The sequence below is a fragment of the Bactrocera oleae genome, chromosome 5, assembly GCF_042242935.1.
Source record: "Bactrocera oleae isolate idBacOlea1 chromosome 5, idBacOlea1, whole genome shotgun sequence".
NCBI lineage: Eukaryota > Metazoa > Arthropoda > Insecta > Diptera > Tephritidae > Bactrocera > Bactrocera oleae.
Window position 1 is genome coordinate 12,244,853 of NC_091539.1, and position 26,482 is coordinate 12,271,334.

At 36.1% G+C, this 26,482-nt stretch overlaps 1 protein-coding gene and 1 long non-coding RNA gene across 2 annotated transcripts; both read left to right on the top strand.

Annotated features, from left to right (window-relative positions):
• The first annotated feature begins 143 nt into the window (after nt 1–143).
• Nucleotides 144–1,095, top strand: LOC118682473 (uncharacterized). The gene is made up of 2 exons (XR_011396621.1): nt 144–346; nt 738–1,095. It is a non-coding gene; the product is annotated as an uncharacterized lncRNA (long non-coding RNA).
• Nucleotides 1,096–5,153: 4,058 nt separating this feature from the next.
• LOC106615433 (uncharacterized) lies at nt 5,154–6,662 on the top strand. The gene is made up of 2 exons (XM_014231644.3): nt 5,154–5,292; nt 6,094–6,662. The coding sequence occupies exons 1-2, from the start codon at nt 5,253–5,255 to the stop codon at nt 6,468–6,470; spliced, it is 417 nt and encodes a 138-aa protein (XP_014087119.2). The 5' UTR covers nt 5,154–5,252; the 3' UTR covers nt 6,471–6,662.
• The last annotated feature ends 19,820 nt before the right edge of the window (nt 6,663–26,482 follow it).

Consider the following 26,482-nt stretch of genomic DNA (forward strand, 5'->3'; position numbering starts at 1 on the left):
TATGTTGTCAGTCGATTGTTCACTTTTTAGATCAGATTTCACATCACGTCTCATTTTACACCAAGCACTATGCGACTACACGTTTCTTGAGTTAGCAATAAGCGCAAAACAGTTATGAATTGGTGTTGTTAATTTTAAAGCTTTAAGAACTCAGCGACACAAATTTCGAAACTTTGTGCCTCTACTTTCCTTTACCAATCAGTCAACTTGAGATCCCCGCAATAAGAGTACTTAAAGCAGTTCTCAGCTGCTGGCCTAACTGCGTGCTATTCTGAAATCATTTACTACTAAATTTAGAAAATTATGATGTTACCGAGGCATACATGTTTGTGTTTGAGGATTAGCGGTGAGTACAAGTATTGATACCATAACCGGAAGAAGAACCGCGACATGTCGATAAATATTACTTAAAATGTCTGCTGGTTGGTTCTCAGTAAATGAGTTTCATAAGGTTGTCGAACCAACATTAGATTTTCAGAGCACGCATTCTCAGAGTGAGCAAAAGTCACAGATATTGATGAGAGGTTTTTGTAGTAATTTGAAGTCGATTATTTGTAGGGTGTTTAGTTAAAGTACCGTATAAAAGCTGTTGATCTGTTTTACAGGTGTTTTAAACCAGTGTTGTTTACGGTTTAAGAGTGCTCGAGAAACAAATAAGAGAACAAGGATAAAACTCAGTTGCTGTTCATTACTACTACACTTCTAACATATAAATTTTTATACTTTCTTCGTTTCAGCTCTATTTCTTGCCGGTTATATGTCAACAGTTAGTGGAAAGTCACTTGGAAAGCAAACAACAGAATCTAGTTATTTTAGCGATAGTGATTCTACAGAACCTTGTTATTATAAGCGGTGTGGTTCAGCAAAACAGTCTTGTCATAAGCAGTGTGATCCTGCAGAACGGGGTTGTCATAGTCGGTGTGATTCTGCAGAACGGTGTTATTATAGTCCGTGTGATTCAACAGAATCGAGTTATTTTAGCGATAGTGACTATACAGAACCTTGTTATTATAGTCGGTGTGATGCTGCGGAATCGAGTTATTATAATTATTATGATTGTTGTAAATAAATAAATTTAGCAAAAAGCTAAGTAAATTATTTATTTTTATCTTCAGTTGGTAAGTAAAGTAAGAAGAGATGAAAAATAAAGGAAGAACAAGGTAATCGCCCTAGTCGAATAGAATCTTGAACTAAATAGTAAAAATGCTCGTATATTATATACCTCCTGCACTTTAAGTTAATGAGAAATATGTTGGTTAAGATTAAGAAAAGATAATTTGTCAATTTAATTACCATAAATATACATATTTTTCTGGTTTAAATGTTTCTTCCTTAAAAATTTTCCACAGTAGATATACATAAAATGGGTGTTTTTTTTTTTAATAAGAAATAAAATGCATATTATTTATTACTAGCATTTAAATAATATATTTCACAACTAGACCGATATTTACTGTAAAAAGTCACCCATAGGCGCTGGGATCCACATCTTCAATATCTGCGGGTTTGAACCGTTATGGTACGTTTTCACAATTTTTAGGATGTGATGGCATACAGTAAAAGCAGTTTTGGCTAAATTTAACATCGATATATTCATTGCTGCTTGATTTGTAAACTGTAAAGTGAAATAATCATATGGAATTTAAAATTGTGTTATATGAGAAGTAGACGTGGTTGTGATTTCATTTCGCCCATTTTCATATCGTAATATTGGAGTGTCAGGATAATGTTACGCACCAAATTCGGTTGAACTTGTTTGAGCTATAGATATAAGATATCACTTAAAGTTGGCGGTGCCACACCCATTGTCCAATTTTCATTCTGGCTCCTGTGAAGCCCTTCCGAGCCATCTCGCATGTAAAATTTAGTGTCTCTCACATTCATTTATTTATTTAGTTATCGCACTTCTAGTAGTTTTCAACATACCGGTTAAATGGGGGTCGGGGTTATTGTCCGACTTCAGCAATTTTTACATAGTCACTAAGATACTAAAAAGATATGTCCTAAAAAATTTGGTAGCTTTCACTGTAGTGGTTCGGAAGATATGTACACTGAATCTTCTAGAGCGCGAAGCCACGCCCACTTTTTCAAAGTGTTTCAAACTAAAAATGCCCCTCATTCATTCCTAAATAACAGTATTGTATCGTATTGTGTAGCTTAGTTATGGTTTTTGATTAGACATCTGCAATCCCAACGTCCCTCTGTTCAATTTATCGCTTGCACGGACGGACGGACGGACAGATAGTTATCCGTGATTCAACGCGTGTCATCATCCAAATTATATATATATAGTTCTATATGTATCTCGATTAGTTTAAAGTGTTACACACAACCGTTAAGTCAACAAAACTATAATACTCTGTAGCGAGATGTTGCGAGAGTATAAATTATATTTTTATTAATTAAAATAAAATTAATATTTTTTAAGAATTTAATATTCATTATGCGACGAAACCGTTAACAGATTACAATCAGTTTTGATATTTTATTATCTTATAGGTTATAAACATGCGTTTTGTATTTTCTTTTCTCGTTGAAATAAATTCGCTATGCAACTACACGTTACTTGAGAACAATAGACGTCGATCACTAATGAATTGGTATTGTTAAAACCAAACTTTATAGTAGAGAAATACTTCTTTTGAAGATATATGCTTCTACTGTTCTTTACAAATCAGTCCCCTTGAGATCGCGAGACTATTAACTTTTAACAGTTAGATATCCGTCATTTATACTAACGAGATGGCAAACAAGATGTTATCGGGACCAACATGTTTGTCTTTGACTATTGCCGGTGAATAAATTTATTTACTGTTGAAGTATTACCAGAAAGGTAACTAATAGGACAGATGAGTGCTTAAAGGGATATCACTTAATTTGTGTTCTGGTTAGTCTAATACAGCTAAAAAGTTTTACAAAAACTTTCATCGGAGGAGAAGAAGGCTGTTTAGAGGTCCTTAAAACGTTGTTAAGCTCCCAGCAAGACATCAGAGCTCACATAGTACTATTTCACTTACCAGAGCTGATTAAAAATAAAGAAAGAATTCTAATTGATAAATTTTAAACAAAATTTTATTCCAGTTATACTCCTTGTTAACAATATACAAAGAATTAGTGGAAAGCATCTTGCACAATCAAAAACCAACCTGTCGGATCCAATCTCAGTAGTAATAAATCAACCACAAACAACTGTGATTGTAGGATCGATTTTAGCAAAAGAATTAATCGCAAGTTTACTTGCTGGTAAACTGTCTGCTGATGGAAACGAGAATGAAGGGCGTAAGATTGTGATAAATAATTCGTCGAAAAAAGATAAAAAGGAAAGTAATGAGAATAAGCATGAAAGCTTTGAGGTTGTGAATGTTGAGTCTGGAGAAAACAGCAACTGTTCTGAAGTAGAAAATGAGAAAACTCTTGGAAATGAGAATGGAAGGTCTGGCAAAAAGGGTGATTCTGCGCTAGCAGAAACTGACACTGAAACTGAGTCCAAAGATAGTTCAAAAGCAGAAAAGGTGAAATTTATTTCTAAAATCAACAAACAAACTAATAAATCTGCTGAGAAGACGTCTGCTTCGAAAACAGATGGCGATTCTTCAAAATCTACCCAATCTAGTCGTTCTAAAAGTGTTCAGAATTATTGGAACTATCTTGGTTATAATAACAATGACTATAACTATTGGGGATTTTGGTTAGGTTAAATACAATGTGCAAGAGTATGAAAGAATCCACTTGGTATAGCTTTTTTCTTGCTTGAAGATTGGCGCTGAATTACGAATTTGCGAGAGCTCAGGCATAACACTTTGTCTAAAAACGGAAATTTTGTGAAAACCTAGAAAGCATAATTTATTTAAAAATCATCAAATTATATGTGTTATCCAAAACATTGTCAGCCTAATACATATGTACATATGTAAATAACGTAAATAAATAAAAAAATATGTATGTAATCAACTTGTTGCTTCTTTTTTGATATTCAGTTAAACTTTAGGGGTTCTGAAATTTGTCGATAATTTAATGGCCTTTATTTTAAGCCTTAATATCAGCCCAGTTCAATCCAAATATCACAAAAGGTCAGGCTAATGTCTGCGCCATCCTGCATGATCTGCTGTCAAACCTCCATCCTTAGCTACAAATGTGGAAGTGGAATATATGTTTATAAAACATTAAGTATCTGTTAACCATAAAGGCATATAATATATCATAGCTGACACAAAGCAGCACAGCTTGAAACTCTGGTGATGCTCCTAAATGCGAATGAATCTAAAAAAATGTTCAAAGAAGTTTTACGGCTGAACCTGAAGCGTACATGTACAACAATAGGCCATCAACATGGCTTCCAGAAAGTGTACAGCACCACCAAACCAATTAGCGTCATAAATGCCCCGATAGTTCGTGGCCTAAATGAAAAACCACCCTGTGAGAGGACGATCCTATTAGCGCTGGACTTGTCAAAAGCTTCGAACAATCTACACTCCATGAAGGGCTGAAGAGGTGGACCATGAACTATCTGAGCGATCGTCAATCATCCCTACTAATTCGAGGACAAAATTCTTAGTTAAGAAAAATTTAACAGGCCGCGCACAGTGAATGGCATTAAGACTCCGACTGTCATATGTCCTGCGTAAAATGCGTCTACCATCACACTTACCACCTGTTTGAATGTCTTATGAATCCCACTCATCTAACACCGCTCTCTCTATGATCCGACCCAGTCGAAACGGCACGTTTACTGAGTTGATACCGCTGACACCCAAGCTGAACCTTACAAACCAATCGGGAACCACCTTTCAAGTAATTGGCTTGATAACGCTCTGTACCCTAAGGGCCTTCTCCTTATTGATTACCAAAGAGGTATCTTTACTCTCTCAAATGGATATGCGGACATAAAAATTACAATACTGATTATGATCGATTTAGATCAGGTTGCTTTTGAATTATTTAACAACTAAACAGTTTGAAAATTTTACTGACAACACGTTCCGTCTGAAACTATGGTAAACACTATGCGACTACACGTTTAACGAGTTAACAATTGACACAGATCGCTTATGATTTGCTATTGTTAGAATTATATAGGTACAGGTTGTAATAAAGCTTTTTAGAAATTAGGTATTTAGTAGTTTCCTTTCCGAAAATTCACCTCTAAAATAACCTATGAAATGTCACTGAACCGCTCAGGTTATAAAAGCCGATAATGAGGTAGCTTTTTTAAATAGTATCTGTTAGTATTTGGAAGCGTTCATTACTGAAAAATGTTATCGAAAACCACCTTCACGTCCTTGCTGCTCTGCGGTAGGTATTGGGTTTTGTGAGCACATCTAAAGGGATTTTTATAAGAGTTCGTCGAGCTGGTGCCCATTAGAGTTAGTACGGCGTTAGCATACAAGTATCGAAAAATTTTTAAATAAAGCCTATTTGTAAAGGTTTTTCTGTGGTATTACTATTTGTTACGAACGCTGGTACAGATCGAAGTGATTTAAAAATAAATATTCCACGATTGAGTATCTACGGAACAAACTTAAGAAGAAGAAGATCTGCTGTGTTCGTAGATTTAATTTTAATTCCTTTTGGAAGATCGTAGCTACTGGAAGAAGAACTTTGGAGACATCCAAGCTAGGAAAACAACTTTTTCTTCAATTGGTGCAGACATATTGTCATATTGATTGAGGTTATCTGTTATCTAGCGAAAATACTGGTCTATACTTTAGAATAACACATAAATCTTATGTTTTGCTAGTGAGCGTAAATGGTCCGTTTTTTCGAAGGCATGATAAACATCATACCTTCTTCCAGTTTTTTAGGCACGGCGGTACCTATCTTGGCTGTTATGCTGGTTTGCGTCGAACAAGCCGACTAAAACTGCTATTAAACTTTCCGGAATAAAGGCGTTTGTAGTGGAGTTTGCGATTGGTCCTACTGTCATGAGTACAGAAAAATAATTTTCTTTCAAGATTATATTTTTTTTAAAAACGTTTTGTGATATCGTAGTTCCAGTAAAACAGAGGTGCTAAGGAATCGTTTCACTTTGCGACCTTTTTTGAAATTTTTTATATAAACTTTTACAACTAAACATTTCACACATTCTCTTTCCAGCCTTATTCATCAATAACGGTATACAAAGTGTCAGCGCTAGACCTTTTTTACAACAAAGATTTCAATTTATTATTGACACAGCAACAGATTCAATAAAAAATATAATAGATTCAGTTCATGAAACTGTAAAGGATAAAGCCTCAACTATGGTATCTAATATAGCAACACAAGTGGCCACTGAACTTTTGCCTCAAAAGTGTAAAGATGACGGCAATTGTGATCAGTCTTTTCTTGAATCCATCATCAGCAAAACTGCTATAAATCTTATTACTGAAAGGTTAAAGGCAGCGCCTGAGCCAATAACAACTAGTGAATCAACAACGGATGCAACAACAACTGATGTACCAACAACTGATGTACCAGCAACTGAGGATTAAGCAATTATCCAGAAAAAAATATTTTTTTCAATATAATAAGTAAAATATGAGTGTTTTCACAGAAAAAAAAATTAATTAAATAAAATTTTCTAACTACAAGTCTTCAAATTTGTGTCAGAGATATTTGTGAGAAGGTTACAAACATCTCCGACCCAAGTCGTTAGAAGCTTGTATCAGTACGTGCGAAAACAATATTGCATTCGTTCTTTTTTTCTCATCCTATCCTAGAACGGCTACGGGTGGAAGTACAGCGTTTCACTTTCATTAAACAGGGAATTCCCAGTTAGTGTCCCCACTTGAGTTCTGGAGCTGTGGTTTTCCTAGTTTGAAACGCCTCTGTATATTGAACCCCTTTTTCGACACGTAAACCTTTTGACCGAATATGTCACAAATTTCTAGCATTAGAAGTAGCCAAAGACCCGTGGTTTTTTGGGAAAATCGAGTTTATAGCTGCACGTTTTATTCTTCCTCAAACAAATATCTTCTTTTCTCATTCAGTCTCAGGCATCTCAAACTTACAAGTTCTCGTTTTTCTCACTTGCTCACGGAACTGGACAGTCAGCCTGTTAAATAAAAATAGCAATTTTCTTTACTTTAAACTTAGTTCGAAGCTTTGTGCATAGCGTTAGAGTAGTTCGTAGAACATCGCCTAAAAATCTGGTTGTCGGGTATGAAACCAAAACCTCTAGAAAATATGACCCAGGTTTTTCTGTCTATTCACAAAATAATTCCCCCAACTAAGTGCAGCCGAAAGGCGCTTTTAAATTAGAAATAACTAAAGTTAATCTTTGCAATCTCGTGCAACACGTTCAGACAATTCTTTATTCCGTTAAGTGCAATGAACGTGGCGAAGTCCTGCGAAAACAAAGCAGCCGCATAATTTGACCTCATGTGTTTGCTGTCAAATCGTGGCTGCCATGTATAGTGACTACCAGGCTGACGATGTCGTCATCGTCTATTCTAATATCCAATTGTTGCATCGTCTACGTTCCACACGTAGCCATACGGCGGTTTCCACCACTAAGTATAAGTTATCAGCTAAAAACAACAATAACTGCACAGTGGCCAAGAGTTGGCTAACGCGTCTCCTCAACCGCGAGCCAAACCGAGCAATTGTTAGCCGCATCACGATGTAGAAGCGTCGCATACTCGTTAAAGCGACAGATGCTCCTGCGAGAGGCGGCGCCAGTCTGCACCCGATTGACAACATATCCTTATTGCCCTCGCACACATACACAAACTCGTCATGTACGAGTATTGGCGTTTATCGTGCTTGATGTATGTACTTAAAGCCCGGGGACAAGCCGTTTTAACAGTCGACTGCAGAATCTCCCAGCCGGGCCGTTGATGGCTGGGTGTCTGCCGCCAAGTTGTCGCGCCAGTTTTAATAATTGGCGCTGGAACTTGCGTTTGGCGCAACGCTGAGACACGTAAACGTCACACTGTGTTAAATATAAAAGTTGTCCTTCCTTGTTTTGATTTTCTTACTCAGTTAAATTATATTCGTTCTTTTTTTTGTGAGCTTTTGCTTTATTTTAGCTTTCAGGCGCATTGAACTTGAAGCATATTTTTTGATTAAGCATTACCTACATTTCATATAAAAATAGTTGTGTGTGAATTTAATTCTCAATCAACCCTTTGGACTTGAATCAAAATATATCTGAGCTTGCTAGATTGTATTCGAAAGTGGTGAATTTAGTGTTCATATTTCAGTCGGTTCAGCTACCAGAAAATGGCATCGTTTGCTCATAAGCTCTCTACAAAAGACTAAAAGCTGCTTGGTTTACTAATAAAATAAGACTTTCAGGCGCTTCTAAAGTGATCTTTAATTATTCAAATGCACTTCCCTACTCCTCAGAAGCTCGAACATACCTCCGCTACTGCTGCAACATCCACTATAGATAACCAAGCAATGATAGAGAAGCGATATAATGAATGCGCTAAGGACGGAACATGAAATCGATGGCGAGGAACATCGTGGCACCTAAACCTTCCGAACATTGAGTTATACTTGGAAGGATCGGAAAAAAAGGGTATCATACGATTAATACATCTTCGTACAAGCAATAGAAGGAAATTGTGACCCATTACTTTTTCTTACCTTTTCTTCATACTACTATATATGTGCCATAAAACGTAAAGTTTCAGAGGTCAATAAAAGTATAGAACTAACCCTTTTTTTTCCAAACTTAATTGTTTCTTCGGTTGGACTTCAATACTCTACAATTATGCGATTTCTATAATCTTTGAATTCGCCATTTATTGAACTTTTTCGCAAACAAACAGTGGCTTAACTTCGCTCATACAAGTAATAAACTCCTATTATTTTATTTCGAGCAGTGTCTTGTGCATTAAAACTGATGTTTCGACATTGGAAACTCTTTGATATTGTTCAACGTAACAAACTTATTTCACCGATAAGCCGATGAACTCTTTACAAGCGTCCGAAATCTTTAATATTCGACAATTTTGCGGGATTAAACTCTAAAGCCTGCGGAGGTCTCTCTGAAGTCTGAATCCATTCGTCTGAGTTCTATTGTTGAAATATTCTCCAAGTAATGAATTTGAACTGCAAAAATTGTACAGAATGATCTCCAAAAAGGCATTTGTTAAATTTTTCGACAACCCAAAAATATGCTATAAGAAGATCGTGTAGAAATCAGGCGTCACAGCAATTTGTAAAAATTAACAGAGAAGGGGTTCTTATTTAAGAACTCTATTAAACTACCGATAGCGATTGGACACGTAGGAAAATAAGATAATGACATTGGGTACAGCAATCGATTGAGTCCATCAATTCCGTTCATTCCGTATCTTCCATTCCTCATTTCCGAATACGATTTTGGAGTGTAATCGTCTATTGATACCTTTTGGTGTTGTCCTTTTGCTCCTACCAATGAAAAAAGCACAGTTTACTGTTTTGACCCTTGACTGTTGCATTGTTAATGAGCTTTGTCTTTGAACGCATAATACATCATCTCATTCTGCGAACTGTGCGACCAAGTTGCCTAACCTGTCAAAGGACTGAAACTATGATATTTCAGTGTTTGTATGTACCAATTTGTGCAACATGCAAGCTTTTGTTGTTACCTGCATAACAATAACAACAATACATTATATAAATATACAGGCAAAACCCTAAAATGTAACATTCGCTTACCTCTAGATGCCTAGGTATATGCCACGCCACTCTCTACCCAGCGTTGATTTACAAACGAGCAGCCGTCTGATTCATCGACAAATTGTGTGGCTTAGACAGGTCTCATTTAGTGAGTAGGGCCAATATAAGTGGCTACACCACATCAACAGAAGCTCATACCTTGCTATAGGGGTTACCATACTACATACATCTTATATAAATAACAATAAAGTAGCCCAATGTATTCCAGACTATGCATGTAAATCATTGTCAAAGCGGCAATTGCTTTTTGCTCCTTTCACTCCTTGCACAAAGCGCATAAATCATTTTCTGTTTCTTTGTAGGTATGGGCTCAGTAAATCGCTTTTAAGTTGCTTTTAATCGAGTAGAAATTTTGTCACGGTGCTATCTATTTACTTTAATTTACATAGAACAGTTGCTGCTCAGCAAAAGAAGTGCTTTAGATCTTTGCCATGAGAAGCGAAGAGGAAACGAAAGAAAGCGCTAGAAGATTTCATGATGTATATAGTAATTAAATGCCCTAGACCGTTGTCTGTTAGTAGGCGAGGTAGATAAATCTTCACGCCTTCTTCTCGACCGAACGTATTGGCTGAAATCAAAGTTAAGCTCTAAGTGCTTTGTCGATACAATACGAGTATTTGGACTAACAAGTGCAAGTGTGATCCTCAAGATCTCTTCACGGAACTTAATTTAACCTAACCTACCACACCGTTGGATCAAGGTTTCATAATATTGACCGATGCAATTTGAAAAAAGTTCATCATAATATTAATTTTTAATACCGGCTGGAATTTGAAAAGATCCCAGTTTAGCGGTTTATATATATGAATATATACAACTTTTAATTTGCGACATTTAACTTAATCTACCACACAGTTGGATCCAGTTTAATTAAGATTGATCGATCCACTTCGAAAAAAGTTTATTCTAATTTTAATATTTAATGCGGATTCGGGTACAAAACTGAAAAGATCTCAGATTAGCGGCTTCTATATAGAGACTACTTTTAATTTACGCAGCTTCCCAATTTACGCGTCGGAAAATACGATAAAATGCCATAGAAAACGATTGACCTCCAGTAGAAAGCCGGATAATGGAATCAATGAGTTTTTTTTTCAGATTACTACTGCGTTGGCGAATACATAACAACATTTGGGACATGGATTTCTTTTTCTGACCGAGATGAAATCTAAAGTTATCGAATATAATACTTTTACTACTTGCGGGGGCAGACTTTTTCCCAAGAATTAACTACAATCAATTCCGGGATCCGGTTTTCCCTCGACGGTCCTATATGTTTATATGTCAGACGGTATTAATATGCAGACACAAAATGAAGTTCGGCTAGACTTTTCGCAAGTAATACTTGTATATAATGATTGATCATAGCCAAACCTCGATGACCGTGAATCTTGCAAGTATGACGAGTCGGTTTTGCGTTTTAATGTTGTTTAACCAATCCTCAATATTTTCTTCAAATAGCGTGGTTCAGCGGTTTGTGCTATTGTTATTGTTATTGAATCGGAATGCTCGTTTAATAGAAAGAACAATAAAACCATGTGTTCTTAAATTCTTGTATATAATTAGGCTCAGATCAGTGGCTACCGATCTACTATTCTCCAATCAACTTTAAACCTTATTAAAAGTAGCCATTATACAGAGTGTGCTCTTCTTATAGCGATTTCTCCGACCCTGTGAAGTAGTCAGAGAATAGTTATCGATGTGATCTAGTGGGTAGTGCACTAAAGGTAATGTTTCGCTGTGGTTGTACCATAGAACATTTGAAGAAGGAGTTTTGTTAGATGTGCAGGTTTGAGCAGACATGCGGTATGAGAGGAGATGTCGAGATTCATGGGAGTTCATCTGCTACAATATAACTACATAACGTCAGACTTATTCGGATTCTCGAACAAAAGCAAAAGCCTCTAAATAGGGTGGTATGTCTCTCAGTATTCAGTCATCATTCTCAAGAAATAGCTACCGGAGAATTTGAAAATAATGCAAGGTCGAAGAACTGTGCAAGATTCCGGACATAATTAGCATAAGGAAGCATTTATTTATGGACCCTGTAAGTGGTTTCGCTTCCAGCAATTTTCTGCAGAAGTAATTGCTATTTCTTCTAAAATAGCCAAGTAGATACTCTTTAGATCGTAAATGCTCGAGTAAACCTATACAAACCGAGAAAACAAAACGGCGGAGACGCTATGAAGTATAAATAAATATATAAATAATCAGCCTGATGAGCTGAGTCGATTTAGCCATATCCATCTCTCTGTTCGTCTGTAAACTCGTATATGCGAACTAGTCTCTCAGTTTTTAAGACATAGGTCTGAAATTTCGCATAAGTACTTTTCTTTCCAAGAAGCTGCTCATTTGTCGGCTCATTTGACCGATCAAGCTTAACTCCTTGTATGGAAAACGCTTTTATTTGAGCAGGTATCTTCACGAAATTTGGCACGGATTATTTTCCAAGGCAACACCACGATATTTGAAGCATTTTTTCTGATCACATTACTATAGCATATAGCTGTCATACAAACTGAACGATCAAAATTACGTTCTTCTACGCAAATTTTACAAGTCATTTGCACGAAATGTGCATGAATTTTTGTCAAAGGCTTCGCTACAATCTCTGAACTTATTGTTCAGAATGGACCACTATAGATTATAGCTGCTATTGAAACTGACCGATCAAAATCAGAACAAACAGCTTCTTATACCATATTATATTCCAAAAATGCAGCTGTGAAGGATGTTACAGATTCGGTTCAGCTGAAGTTAATGTTTTACTTGTTCAAGATGAATATGTTTTCAACAATGCTTGCCAATAGTACATGTAAAATTATTTGGAATATTTCATTTCTAATATGCGGTAAGACAGGGAGAGTTGTCTAATTCATTCATATAAAGTTTTGCGCGCTTTCCACTTGGTTATATGGCGACAAAACTTTCCAGCTTGATAAAAATATTTATTAACATCTAAAAATTTCCTACAGGGTTTGTATGTACGTGTATCACTGCGGCATGCTTAGCACATGACTTGCGATTTGCCAACACGTTGGTGTTGTGTTGGAATTTATAGCTGCTAAAATGCGCACCAGCATAACATTTTCACACCAACAACACTTTCGCACCATGGCCCCACCCCCGACTGCCCTTTGAACCCTTAAAATTGTTAATGCAACTTGCATTTGCATATGTATGGAAGTCTCCCTACTTTTATATAATATTATGCATGTATTTAAGTGTGCATGTGTACATGTAGGTATGTGTGTTCGTAATTTTTATTGCACACTTGAGGGCGACACTTATTGTTAGGTGTACAAGTGCTGTCAAGATTTGTTTATGGCATTTAGACGAAACGTTTTTCTATTGTTGTTGCTTTGCGCTTAGAAAGCAATGATTAATGTTTAGTGGGCTGTAAAAAATATAAAAAAATTACCATAAATAGGGAATTGCAAGTAGTAAAACGGTTGTCGCGTTGCATTTCAAGAAAGGGCGTATTTTGTGGAATTTTAGTGCAGACACATGCAAGCAAACTAAAGTTTAAGTCTTAAATTTTGATCACTGAGAGATTTGAACTTAATACAGGACAGAATTCCTTAGCTGTCATCGGTATATTCAGAGAATTTTTAGCAATAATATAAAAAAGAATTAACAGCGCTGCTATAAAAATTATATAAGAAGCTTGCTAAGGTAAGCAGCTATATACTTTAGTGATTCGATCTGAACAATTTCTTTGGATATTATTCAATTGCCTTAGATAACAATCCGTGCACAAATTTGATGAAGATATCTCGTCAAATAAAAAAGATTTCCATACAAACACTCTATTTCGATTGTACAGCTTATATGGCAGCTAAGTCGGCGGTTCCGACAAATGAGCAGCTTCTTAGGGAGAAAAGGACGTGTGCAAGATTTCAGAGCGATAGCTCAAAAACTGAGGTACTAGTTCGTGTATATGGTAATCAGACGGACAGACGGACTTGCTAAATCGACTCCGCTCGTCATGTTGATCAGTTTTATATGTATATATTTTATAGGGTCTCCGACGTTTAATTCTAGGTGTTACTTCGCTGCAAACTTTATATACCTTGTTCAGGCCCTTGTACATTTATGAGAATTACGTCTTAACCGTGAACCGTCTAACAGAGTCGTTCGCTAACGAAGACAATTGTCATATTTTTTTCGACTACCTTAAGGCACTTCCACTTAAAACCATGCCGCAGGACCAAAACGACCATCAAAAATACACCTGGGCATTTAGGCGATCTCTGCATGTAACAAGCCGCCGTCAGCTGTCACATTTCTTACCAAATAGCTTATGGATTCCTTACAATGACGGCACATTAGGTCGAATTTCAGTTTGATTGCGTTTGAACCCTAAAAAAAGGTGCAGGCTCAAGAAATTATTCGACTGAGTGACGACTTATTCTGACGTTGCGTATTACTTAAAAAAAAAATAAGCGCATTGCAGGCCCTAAGCATCCTTTAAAAACGGGAAATTACTAAAGAAACTAGATCGCATTTTTGCTGTTCTATATAACTTCGTGTAGATTAGCGGATATGTGTTTTGAGCTTTGTTAACCCAACTTATTTTTTTCTTACAATATCGCAGTCTTCATAATTATATCAAGTTAGAAAGACTTTCCTTGGTTAATCAATTCTGTTCGAAAAATACTTTTCTGAATTGCCAATAGCCATTCAATTGTTTTTTCGATGGTTCCTTCGATCCACCCTCGTATTATTTCAATGCTAATCATTTTTGTAGCTGTGGCTTTCTGTACTGCAGGTTCATAGACCCTTTTAGAGGGGTTAAATTGGTCTTTGCTTCAAGATGTTACTAGCCGAGTTACTTTTACTTTCAGATAAAAGGCGATATACTGTAGAAAGTTTGGCTTTCATAATGGTAAGGTGTTTCCCCAGAAAACTATTCTCTGACAGATTTATAGTTTATTTATGTGAGTAATGAACTAAATGCTGAAAAGATTCCATGAAGTGCATCTCTAGAGTGATAATGCATAGTATCATGAAAAGTTATCAACAGCTATATGTTGAGTAAAAATATCTGTTATTTCAGATGCCAAAGCAAAAAGCATTTTTTTCGGGTTTAAAAATTGATGTTCCCCTTCAGACTCTTAATTTAAGCTTGATTGTAGAATACTGCTAGCCAAATATTGAGGAGATACAAAGAAAGGTATTGATTGTCTTCTACTGCAGCAAAGGAGCCACTGGCAAAAGTTGGCAAAAGACTTTCATTAAAATTAGTCTTCTGGCTCTAAGACACCATAATCATGAGCATTATGTTCTATGAGACCTTTGTGTGGTGGAGGGCCCTTAAAAAGAACACAATTGTAAGAAATCTCGAGACCGTTCAGGAAGGAGGTCGGCCGGAAGCTGTCAAAGTTGCTATCAAACTAAACTCTAGTGTTTTTTTTCTGCCACATACCTGCGAGGGAGTTAGTTAAGTTGTGATAAGATTAGTCTTAATGCCAGGCCGCAGCGGAATCGCAGGAAACTGTAAAACTGACCAGCGGACAAGGAAAGGCCCTCTAGCCCTTCAGTAAGGCTAGACTCTCCGCAGTTGTGGGGTTCCAACAGACCTATCGGCGTCCACGCTGTAAGGTTGAGAATCATACCGGATGCCAATTGCAGAAGCTGGATGGAAAAAGACGAGGTGGAAACATCTCAACACTTTCTTCTTGATTGTTCCGCATTTGCGGGATGAAGCCTTAAACACTTGGGAACTCACATTTTCAGGTGTGGGAATAGAAATTAAACGGCTAAGCAAATTTTTCGTGGCCACAAGGCGCTCTGTCGACTTATAAGATCGCAAACAAGAGTTCTATTTGTATGGCTGCACAAATGACTGCATATAGAACTCGAAATGCGATTGAATTAACCATCGAACCGTACCTAACCTAGGTTACTCAGCTGCTTTCCTATACAGGTCCACCGAAAAGGGCATAAATAAGGGTGATAAACAAAAATTAGTATTATTTTTGTTTATCACGACTCACTATTGGACAATACTGATATTTTATGTAAAGAAAATATATTATATTTACGAAACTTTGCCTGCTTGCTATACTTGCATGTATTCCTTAGAAATTAGTTTATATCACAACTTGAACAGAAAAACAATTTCAAAGTAGAAACTTACAACATTTAAAGAATGTGTACATGGCCTTTTCCACAACTCCTTGTCATTTGTTTACAAAAACTTGTCTGCACAAATGAAAAACCATAAATTATTAACAGCTGTAACTCCGCATCATTTCACTTCCTCTTTTCGTAGACGCTTTCTTGTTGTTTGCCTTTAGGTTTTCCTACGGAGCTCTTTGCTTGCCTTAGTAGCTCAATATTTGTTTGCCGACATTATTTGCAATTTGCCAAAAGGTTTTTGCAAGCGCATTTTTTCACGTATTTGTGTATAAATTTGCACCGAACTTTGCTGATTTCAACCGAAAACGGCAACTTTACGTACACAAATAATCAATGGCATCAAAGGAGCAAACTATGCATTGAAAGCTAAAAGGAAAACATAAATAAATATCGAAGAAAAACTCTGGAAGTTGCCGCTTGCCTCAGTACTTGGCCACTTCCGTATTACCATTACCATTACCTAGTTGCTTTCGCCAACTCTTTGCCACTCAAAACGTAGTAGAAACCCGAAATTCTTATGTCTGATACAGATTTTTGCATCATTTGGCATCGTAGCTGGGTGTGTAAATCTAGTTTGTGCTGCGCAACCTTTTTTCGACACTCCTTCAATTGCTGCCAATGTTGCATCCGGTAAATTTTCTCACCATTTGACAAATAAATAAATTGAACAATAAATTTTGTTAGCAGTTTTTCGCACGTGAGCGAATGGTCAATGTACGAGCGCACAACATGCTGCTATGCCGTTCAAAGTGCAGCGCATATAACGCTACATGCATACTATTGAACAAGTGGAACGGCAAACTTGAACAAGTGGAACGGCGTAACATAGCTGCAAGAGTGTTTAGTGTTTAACGTGTGAGAAATATATGGGAATTCTTAAACAATATTTATTGCAATTTTGCTGGCATTGTTGTTGTGAAAGATTGGCAATGTTATGCAAATTGCAAAATGTTTGCCGCGCAGGCTATGCAATATATTTTTATTATATGTTTTTGCGTTTTACCTAACAGCACAAATAGCTGTAATGTCATAAAACAGTATTTTTATGCGTAGCATTTGCGCAGTTGGTGGGTATGTAAATTTATTTTTTATGGAATACAATAATAAACGCGTGCCACAATTCTAAAATCATAAAAATTAGAACGGAAAATGCAGCGAGATAAATTATCGTAAATTCCAATCGTTCGCTCTTCGTATTGTAATTGTGTTGAAATTTAAACTATTTCTATTAATATTTGTTAGGTTATATTGTCTATTTTTTGCATGCCTTAACGTGTTTGGCCAATAAATTTAAGAGGAGGCGCTAACTTCATAACAAAATTTAAAATAAGCTACTATAAATTCTTTACGAATTGTTGTGTGTTTGAAATTGGCGAGGGAATGAGTGATGTTTTTAAATTTATTATAGATTTTTATTTTGTGCCATTGATGCTGAGACACAATGATAAATAAGCAAATATATAATTTACTGCTATGTTTTTGGCACAATTTTTGAAAGACTATATAGAGTCAGTTTAGTTACAATGAGGATACTTGATAGGTGCAAAATTTATAATAAGAAATATTTGAGTTTCCTTGAAAAGAAAAGCTACATGAAGAAATATGTACATACATATCTGGTGAATTGTATGACTTGCCTATTATTACTATATTAATATACTCGTACTTCAGGTACTGCAATGGAAAGTCAAAAATGCTGATTTAGGCCCGAGTACTACAACTCGAATTATTAAAGCTAAAATTTTTAAAATAATAACTGGTCCATGCATAATCTAAAATAAGGATACATGCGAGCAGAATTCTTTTCTTGGAACTAGAATAATAATAATAGGTATAAATGTCCCCAAATTGTTTATATATGAAATTTTTTTGGACAAGTTTTCTCACCAAGTACTGGAGTCCATAAAATCAAATTTCATATTTCATTATTTTTATTTGATACTTCTAAGTGATTAAAATCGGATAGGGCTTGCATTTAGTCGAGCGTCACATCTGGAGTGTTTGATACCTTGCTGTTTCGGCCCAACCTCCAACTAAATAAAACTAGTATATTATATAATACATGTTGTATTCGGTCTTCACTAAAACAAAGCACACAAATTTGGAAATCTTCTCTTTAGAAAGGCTGACCAATAAATAAGAAAAATCATTATTCCCCGATTGGTTCTAATTGGGTTGATCTTTATGTTATTAATACTAATACTGGGCATGAAGGATTTCCGTCCGAAACATAGCAGAAATATAGCGAGCATTACTTATTCTAAGTTTAAATATTAATAACGATTATCAAAAATCGCGCAGTCGATATAGAAGGTTTTTTTTAGGCTGAAATAAGGGTTTAAATTCCCTCGCACCATATACTGATCGTCATCCTGCGTGAGTGGTGTAGCCACTAAAATATTTCAGCTTCTATTATGGATTTTTTCTCTTGCCTCGATATCACTTTGGAACAAGATTTGCTACAAGTAGATGTACAGTTTCTTCTCTCTCTGGATTAAGAGATGCCTAAAATTTTGTGGCCAGCCAGAAACAGAAAATCTGCGTCCATATCCTTTTTTTAGTACGTAGTACGTATACCACATACGAGGCAAAATTTTCAAATTTTCAGTCGGTTTTCGTCGCCTGTTACGTATGTATGGTATATAACTTTTTCCGTTGCCCAAGCTTGTTTTTTAAAGTTCTTCGTGCTTTTTTATATCGGCGACACTTAAAAAGTTATGATTTGCATCGTTCAGTGGTTCGTCTCCGTAAATACATGCAGGAATTTCTGTTTTTTCCATGTTGTACGGGTGTTTTCGGAAAGACCCGTTCGAGGGCGCATCTGTTCATCTTCCTTTACACTCCCTGGTCCACGGATCTTTCCAGAGTTCAAGTGGTTTTTTCCTTGCCTGTTGTCTTATGGACATGTAAGTATATTTCTGTTCCGTCTGTATTGCATAACCAGAGTTGTCATCTGTCTTTTGCGAGTAGATCTATTGCAATGACGCTGCTTATCACTAGCACTGCGGATTCGGATACATTCCGGTACGCCGAGCCAACTCTCAATGCTGTTGTCCATTGAACCTTAGCTAGTGTTTCATATTTAATGTATTGAATCATATTTCACCACCGTATAATAACACGTACTGTGTGCGTGAAGGTAATGAAAGAGTTGATGAACATATTATATTATTATTATTAAGAGCTCCTTTAGCTCTTTTTAGAGAAGATTACAATCTCATTACAGCAGAAGTTGGCTTGCACAGAAATAAAAATTTCACCTTAAAAATTGTATTTTTCTTCTATTGTCTTGCTCGATTTTATTATTTTCTTTTTATTTGCGCGTCATTGCGCATTTCGTTTTCAATTTTTCATTATTTGTGGCGAAAGTGTAATAACAGTAAACACTAAAGGAGTGTAAAATGAATTCCCAACGGCACAGCTATACCCAAACACCTCCACCCATTAATACCACAATCGTAATAAAATTTATTATGCGCTCGTTCAGATGACAAAAGCTTCACTTCGCCGTCGACTTCGTCGCTGAACAAGAAGCTTATTTCCATAGCGAATAAATTTTTTATTGCACCTTGCAAAAGGTTTACACAACAGTTGTGTGAATTATTTATGCTAATCGTAAATAAAAACCTAAACTTTTCTGTGCTACGAATCGTTATTGTTGGTGCAAACTTTGGACTGCGAGTATTTTATGACGCAGACGAAAACGATTGATGTCACCGACTCATTCCATTGATTTTGCGGTTGGAATTCGTCATAACCGTTGTGTCAAAGCAGATTCATCGAAAATATTTGACATCCAATATATTATTCTAGGATTTGAGCCACACTTCTTTCGTTGAGAGGTTAATTTAACAAGTTATAAAGTCATTTGATAAAATCATATGAGTTTTTTGAGGGTAATTATTTTTAAAGAGTCGACATACAATACATTGTCGAATCCGCTTTTAAGTAGACTAAAAAGTTAAAGTAGCTCCATATAATCCTATTTAAATATTTTGTCATGGGAGTCTAAAGCTTCACACCGTTTATGTTGCGGACTTTAAGAGTTTAAAATCAACGTCGTTCTCTGTCAATGTAAGAAAAAGTTTTATATCCATAAATTCATCTGTAGGTTCGTTTTACCGGTTTTTCTCATAATCTTTTCGATAGGGCCTAGATGGAAAGCAAATTACTTTATTTTCCTAACATAAAATACTTGTTTTTTTTTTTAACATGAGAACATTAAGAGTAGAAAATAAGTATCGGATTCATAGGTGCTCCATTTTTATTTTCACCGAGTTCGCTTTGGCTTGTAAGATGTTCGGTTTTTTGAATGTGGGTATTCGCTGTAGCAATATGATACTAAACCTAGTCGATTTCATGCCTTAGTATATGGTGGCATACGGGCTTAGTAGAAAAAGTGTCGGATTCATTGGTGGTCCATTTTTATTACAACCCCTTCACGACAAGATCGCCTTGACTTGTTAGACGTTTGGAGTGAGTATTTGCTGTAACAATACGATACTAACCTTTGTAGATTTTATGCCTTAGGCTTACATACTTCAGGCATATCTTCCATGATTGATGATCGGGGTTTTTCAATGTGAATTCTGGAGTCGACAACTGTGGTACTAGCCAGTAATAAATGGAAGACTCTATGGCTACCGACTAATACCAGAGTGGATAAGAGTACGTCTTGCATTCAATTGCTAGTATTTATTGTGGTGGAAGTTTGGATAATCGATAGAGGTTTCGAGCTGGTTGAACTTAACTTCTATAAAGACTTCTGAGATGGAATTGCTAGTTCATTGTCTAGCTGTTATTGTTCGAACTTCTTAGCTATAAAGGTTGCCATAGAATTTGGAAATTAGTTTGAACTGTATGAAAGAGTTTCTGATCATTATACAACTTACTTGTGAGAAGAATCACTGCAAGTGTTCTGAGATTCTAAGGCCCTTCAAAGTTCGATTGGCAAGAGACTGTAACTTTTCTCTAAAATTAGAGTTGTAGAGTGCAGGAAGGAGATACGTTTTCAACGTTCAACCGGTTCTACGATTTTGTTGTAGAGTCAAGCAAGGCGAAGACCACTATAACATTTCGTGGGTGACTCAACACATTATAACTTCTTGCATTATCAAAAGCGCTTTGGCTAAATTGAGCAATTTCTCTTGAATTCTTTTTTAAATGCTTATTGCACTTATCAGTTAATTTAATTACTTTATGAGCCCTGATTACTCGTCTCGATTACGACCGCTTACATACGATTTGTGGCAAAATAAACCGCATACTTAAAGACACACATATGTATTTATAAGTCATATTTTATATTGAGTTTCGTTTTCACCATAATTGGTTCGCTCACGAAATCCCAATAATTGTATGCCAATAACAATTACAAAAGTTTTCTCATTACATTTGCGACGATGACGGCAGCTGCCTTAGCAAACTTCTTAAAACGAAATTAATCCCTTTCGAGGAATTTGCTGAAAAAAGTTATTACATAATACGTATAATCGTGTGTATCGTCGCTCATATGTGAGGACATAAAGAAAACTTTGAATTATTTTTATTACATGTGTACAGCTCGCTTCGCAAAAAGTTCGATTCATGCGAGAGTGAGCACCAATGAGAGTATGGAGACATGTAGACATAATAATGTATTTAATAAACGACAAAGATTTACTTTTCTCTCACTCAAATGCCAGAGCAGTTAACAGTAGGACGAGGTAGGTTTAGAAAGTCACTGTATTTGAAGTGAGAAACAGAGTATTGCGACAGAGAACGGGTTTTATACAACGTGGGCTCCTTCTATACTGGATAACAAAGAACAGAACTACGAGACTTTTTCATGAAAAGTGAGATATCACCTTTACCTCAGATGGATTAAATCTGTCAAATGAAAGTTGAGTTACGTCTTAAGAGGTCCGACATATCGTAGATAAATGAGTTCTGGCGCGTTCAGCGGATGAAGCGGTTTTCAAATGGAATCTACTCGGTTAATCCACTGTTACTAAACCTACGCTTAATAAGCTGCAGTCAACCTAAGGCCTAACTGTTCCCCACTCAAGGATCTGTGTTACTTGATTCATACTATATTCTAACTAATAACTTGTCACAAAGGCTTGCACAAATTCCTTTGTATTACCAAAACAAGGTTAGAATTGATTAAAAGTAAACTTTATGGTTGGGTGTAGACAGCTGTGGCTATTGTAGTCTATTATCATGCCAAAGGTTACTATTTAATACTTTTCATTTTCTCTACTTTGTGAATTCCTATGATTGACAGGATATTTTCTCTTAAAAAATGTCTTAAAGTATTTTTAATTACTCGCAGGGGAGGTCTGCGAACTATTCTGGACCATTATATCGAATATGTTTAATTAGCTTTAAAGAAGTTTTAGTCCTGGCAGAAGACCCCTTGGACTCTACGCACTGCAATACCGTAATCGATATGTTCTTCTGAGAGTAGTAACTTCTAAGCTGTTATATATAATGGGTATAGTTATGTCAGTACATATAATATAGCGGCATAACCCGAGGCTAAAATATGCGTTCGTTTGTAAAACTCGTTTACTCTTTCTCAAATGCAATCACACCAAAGACTCCATAGAGACGTTTAGGTGTTTCTTTCAAACTGTTTAAGCTGTGCTTGGGCGTATACATACATACTAATATAAGTATGCCAGTATTCATGTTCCTGTCTTTCGTCCTTTACACTACACTCCTCTTCACCTCACCACAGCCGTCTCCAGTTGCGCTCAAGTGTCATCAATACACTGACGTTGCAGCAACTCTGGTAGAATCACGTCCGCTGACAATGTAAATTGGAGCAAATGCGTGAGTGCGCGTGCCAACACTGAGAAATGCATATCCTGCAGCGACAGGATACTACAATTCAACGATAGTGGTGCCGAGCGTAAGCTGCTACTCGAAGATTAATAAGTATGTGACAGATGCTGAGGAACGTTGCTGTTGGCTCGTCTGTGACATTATTCAGTTTAACTGTCACTTTGGTTGTTGTTTGGTTACTGTTGTTGTTGCCGGTAAAGCAAAGCTATCACAGATAGCGGAGCATTTAATGTGCTTCTTCAAAGTAGACGTCTGCGCACGGCAAAGGACTCGCAGGATGCAGTACAATGTCTGACAAAGGATTGTAACCAGCGTTGTTGGGGAAATTGTGAAGCGGTTAGAGGTGAGGGAAAGTGACTTATTTACTGGGTGGTGTTATCTAAATAGGAGTACATAAGTGGAAACAAAGTATTTTGAAAAGGAAGCCAATCAATTCTAATTTGTGTTTATTAAAGTGAAATGATGGGCATAGCAAAGTATATAGAAAAGGAAGGCAGCCAAAGTGGATAAACTCGGCGAACTGAAGTAATTAAATCTTTTTACTTATCAAAATGGCAAATTCGCGCAGGAAAATAAAATTAGTTAGGGGAAGACTTGCCTATAAGACAGAGCGGGGTAACGTCTATAAGTACCAACTGACAAGAAATACTCGCAGTGGAATTTGTCAAGAGCTGCTCAAGTTTTAATAAATTCGACCTGACTGTATAGAATGTGTATCTTCTTATTTTAGAATATATTAGAATTCAGTGCAGAAAGACTAGAGCTGAAGGGAAACGTCAGACTACCGAGTCAAAGCTTGAGCTATATCGACAAATTAGAAGAACTCACTGTCGGTAGCAGCAAGTCAAGTCTCTCCAAATATATCAGATACCTCTAGTTCTGTCTCCAGTTCTCTTGATAGTTACTATTATAAATTTCTGTAAAATATTTCCAATCCTGTGACAAATCTTTAACTGACTTGCGCGTTTGATTCGTCCCTTCTTTTCCAAGCTTGAGTTTATGAAATAACTAAATATTTCTGCGGTATTGTAAAAAGAGCTGATTAAAGAAGTTACTTTTTAAAATAAGTAAAGTTTCATAATAGTCATCCTCAATGTAGTCTTAAGAGCACTCTCTTCTTTTTCTGTAGTGTACACTCTTCTCTCTAATATAGGTAGATAAAGTTAACAGCTTATAAATCATCACCTCAATAATCATCTAACAAATCCAGGAATTGATGTCCTTCGAAGCTTGTAACAGAAAGAACGAAACGTCGGAGACCCTATAAAATATATATGTAAATGATCAGTATGAAGTGCTGTGTCGATTTGCCATGTCTGTCAGTATATACGCGAACTAGTCCCTCAGTTTTTGAGATATTGATCTGGAACCGCCTATAGCATAAAGCTGCTATACAAACTGAACATATGGAAAACTTTTTTAGGGTATAGGGTATTATAAGTCTCTCTTGGATGATTGATTGCAAAGTAAAAGTAAAAGACGTTATGTCTTTAGATAAAGAATTTGAGACGGCCTGCATTTGGAAGACGCAATTGCATACCAGTTATTGTCTTAAATTACGAATCTCAAGGTCTCTTATTTTGTATAGCAATGAAGCTTACTTTTGGTTGAATGGGTACGTTAATAAGCAACATTGTCGCATTTGAGGTGATTGTAATCCACAAGCCATCGTTCGCCGGCCATAATGTTACAGTCAATGGGGAAAGCTATGGAGCAATGATAAATGACTTTTTCATCCTTGAATTCGAGGATGTTGATGTGGATGACCTTTGGTTTCAACAAGATGACACTACAGCCATACAACCAACGAAACAATTAATATCGCGCGTACTAGGTCTTTGTCGTGGCCTCCAAGATGGTGTGATTTACCAACGCTGGACTTTTTTGTGGGGTTATGTGAAGTCGCTTGTCTATTCGTCGCGTTATTGTTGACTAATGACTCCAATTGCTGCAAAAAGTGATCAAAAATTTGACCTTTGGCTGGTATTTCTTCGAGCCAGTCGTTGTGGATATCACGAAAAGGACAACCCTTATCTTTATAACAAAGCTCAAGCCTTAACCATAACATTAAATTATATGCATTTTATTTATTCTAGAAAACTACATGTCAAAAATAAGATATTATTTTTATAAGTATTGAGCTAAAACTGAATAAAACTTATAGGAAATGTTTACATTTTAGAGTACAAAATATTTTCTCATTTGACATTAGCTCTCATTTAACTTTCTCAAATACAATGAAAAGTTTGCAAAAATACCGATTTCGAAAAAAAATGCAATTCATTTCACTCCATATTGTCGTTTTTCCGCCAAACCACTTGAGTGTCGTTTTAATATGAAAACTCAACCACAGCGCAATAATTGTGCAATTCACTTGTGCAAAATTAAAACTTATTTAATTGTGGAAAAAAGTAACTTTTTGTCGCAAAATTTAGGGGAAAAATTTCCCGCTAGTAAAAATAATTAATTTTCACTTATTTTGACAGTAAAGTATTACATGAACTAATATAATAATCTGTGCTAAAACCAAAACTTAGCCGCTCGCTAACATACAAACACACTAACACAGCCATACACACACTTCATAGAAGAGAAAGAGCGTGAGCACGAGCTTTGCGACTTTCGAGTAAAAATTTTTGATGAATAATTTCTGGCCACTTCACTTCGTTGCTCAACTTTGACCACCGGTTTTAGTCGTACGTATAACAACAGCTCACACTGTACGTATACAACTTTGACCACCGGTTTTAGTCGTACGTATAACAACAGCTCACACTGTACGTATGAAATTCTGTGTGCGCGTATGTTATGTATGTTTGCTAAGCAACTCTGCGCGCTCGTGACCGCAATTTAATAAAGTTATAATGACGACCACAAATCGTGATGCCTTAGGATTCACTGGAAAAAGAGAGCAACAACAAAAAATTATAATGTATATATGTATGTATATTATATATGTATATGCAAATGGGTCTCTAAATACTTGCTTCCACTTTAGTAGAAAGTCACGTGGTTTTTGCAGCGCCTGTAGCCTTTTTAAAAAACCAATAAGATTGTTAAAGGGTGGTCTTAATAATGAAACCCATAGGGCTTAAGTTTGTTCTACTAGGTGATTAGAAAAGTTTACCTGAAGTGGATATTATTCTTATCCAAAGGACTGTGTGGTTAGGGGTATTATATGTTGCCGAATTGACCAAGATTGTTGTTGCAAGCGCTCAAATTCTTTTGATTTTAATTTATGTTGGCAACCTTTTATAGAAATTCGAAAAGTTGGATGCTTTCAATTTGATGTTGACATCTTTGTTTTCAACTATGGAGATAATTGGTATTACTTTGGGCCCTCCATGAAATTCTGGTTAAATTTTTGTTACTAGACTTCTTTCTAGATCGTTTAATACACCACCTCTATAACTTTAACCAAGGATATAATGAAGTCAACCATAGTTTCAGTTTCCTTTCCTTTGAAAAGTTATACCTCGATTTGTTGACTTTTTACTGGATTGGCGAGCGGCTATATAGCATGTCTAATGTAGGTATAAGTGGTCACAAGAAATAAAAATACAGCCAAATGTAACTAGTTTGATAACATACAAGAAATTTGATATGAGAACTGTTTAGAAGGGTAACTTCACTTCTGGAGAACCTTTACTTAAGTGTTGTATTACTCCACTATTCTATATATAGTATGAGTGTCTTGTTGTGATCTATTAAGAAATCATCCGTTAGATGGAAAATTAGGTAAGTTCATTCATAAAATTCTGAGCTAAGGATACGAACAATGAGGTTAGTCTTTTTTATATTTTTTTGTGACCTTAATGAGACGATCCTACGTTGCCTTCGGTTATAGTATCGTATTACC

What these genes read in the sequence shown, in the direction of transcription:
- LOC106615433 (XM_014231644.3), top strand. Translation starts at nt 5,253, where the DNA reads ATGTTATCGAAAACCACCTTCACGTCCTTGCTGCTCTGCG. An exon ending in CACGTCCTTGCTGCTCTGCG is followed by an intron (nt 5,293 to 6,093) that starts GTAGGTATTGGG and finishes TTCTCTTTCCAG; the next exon opens with CCTTATTCATCAATAACGGT.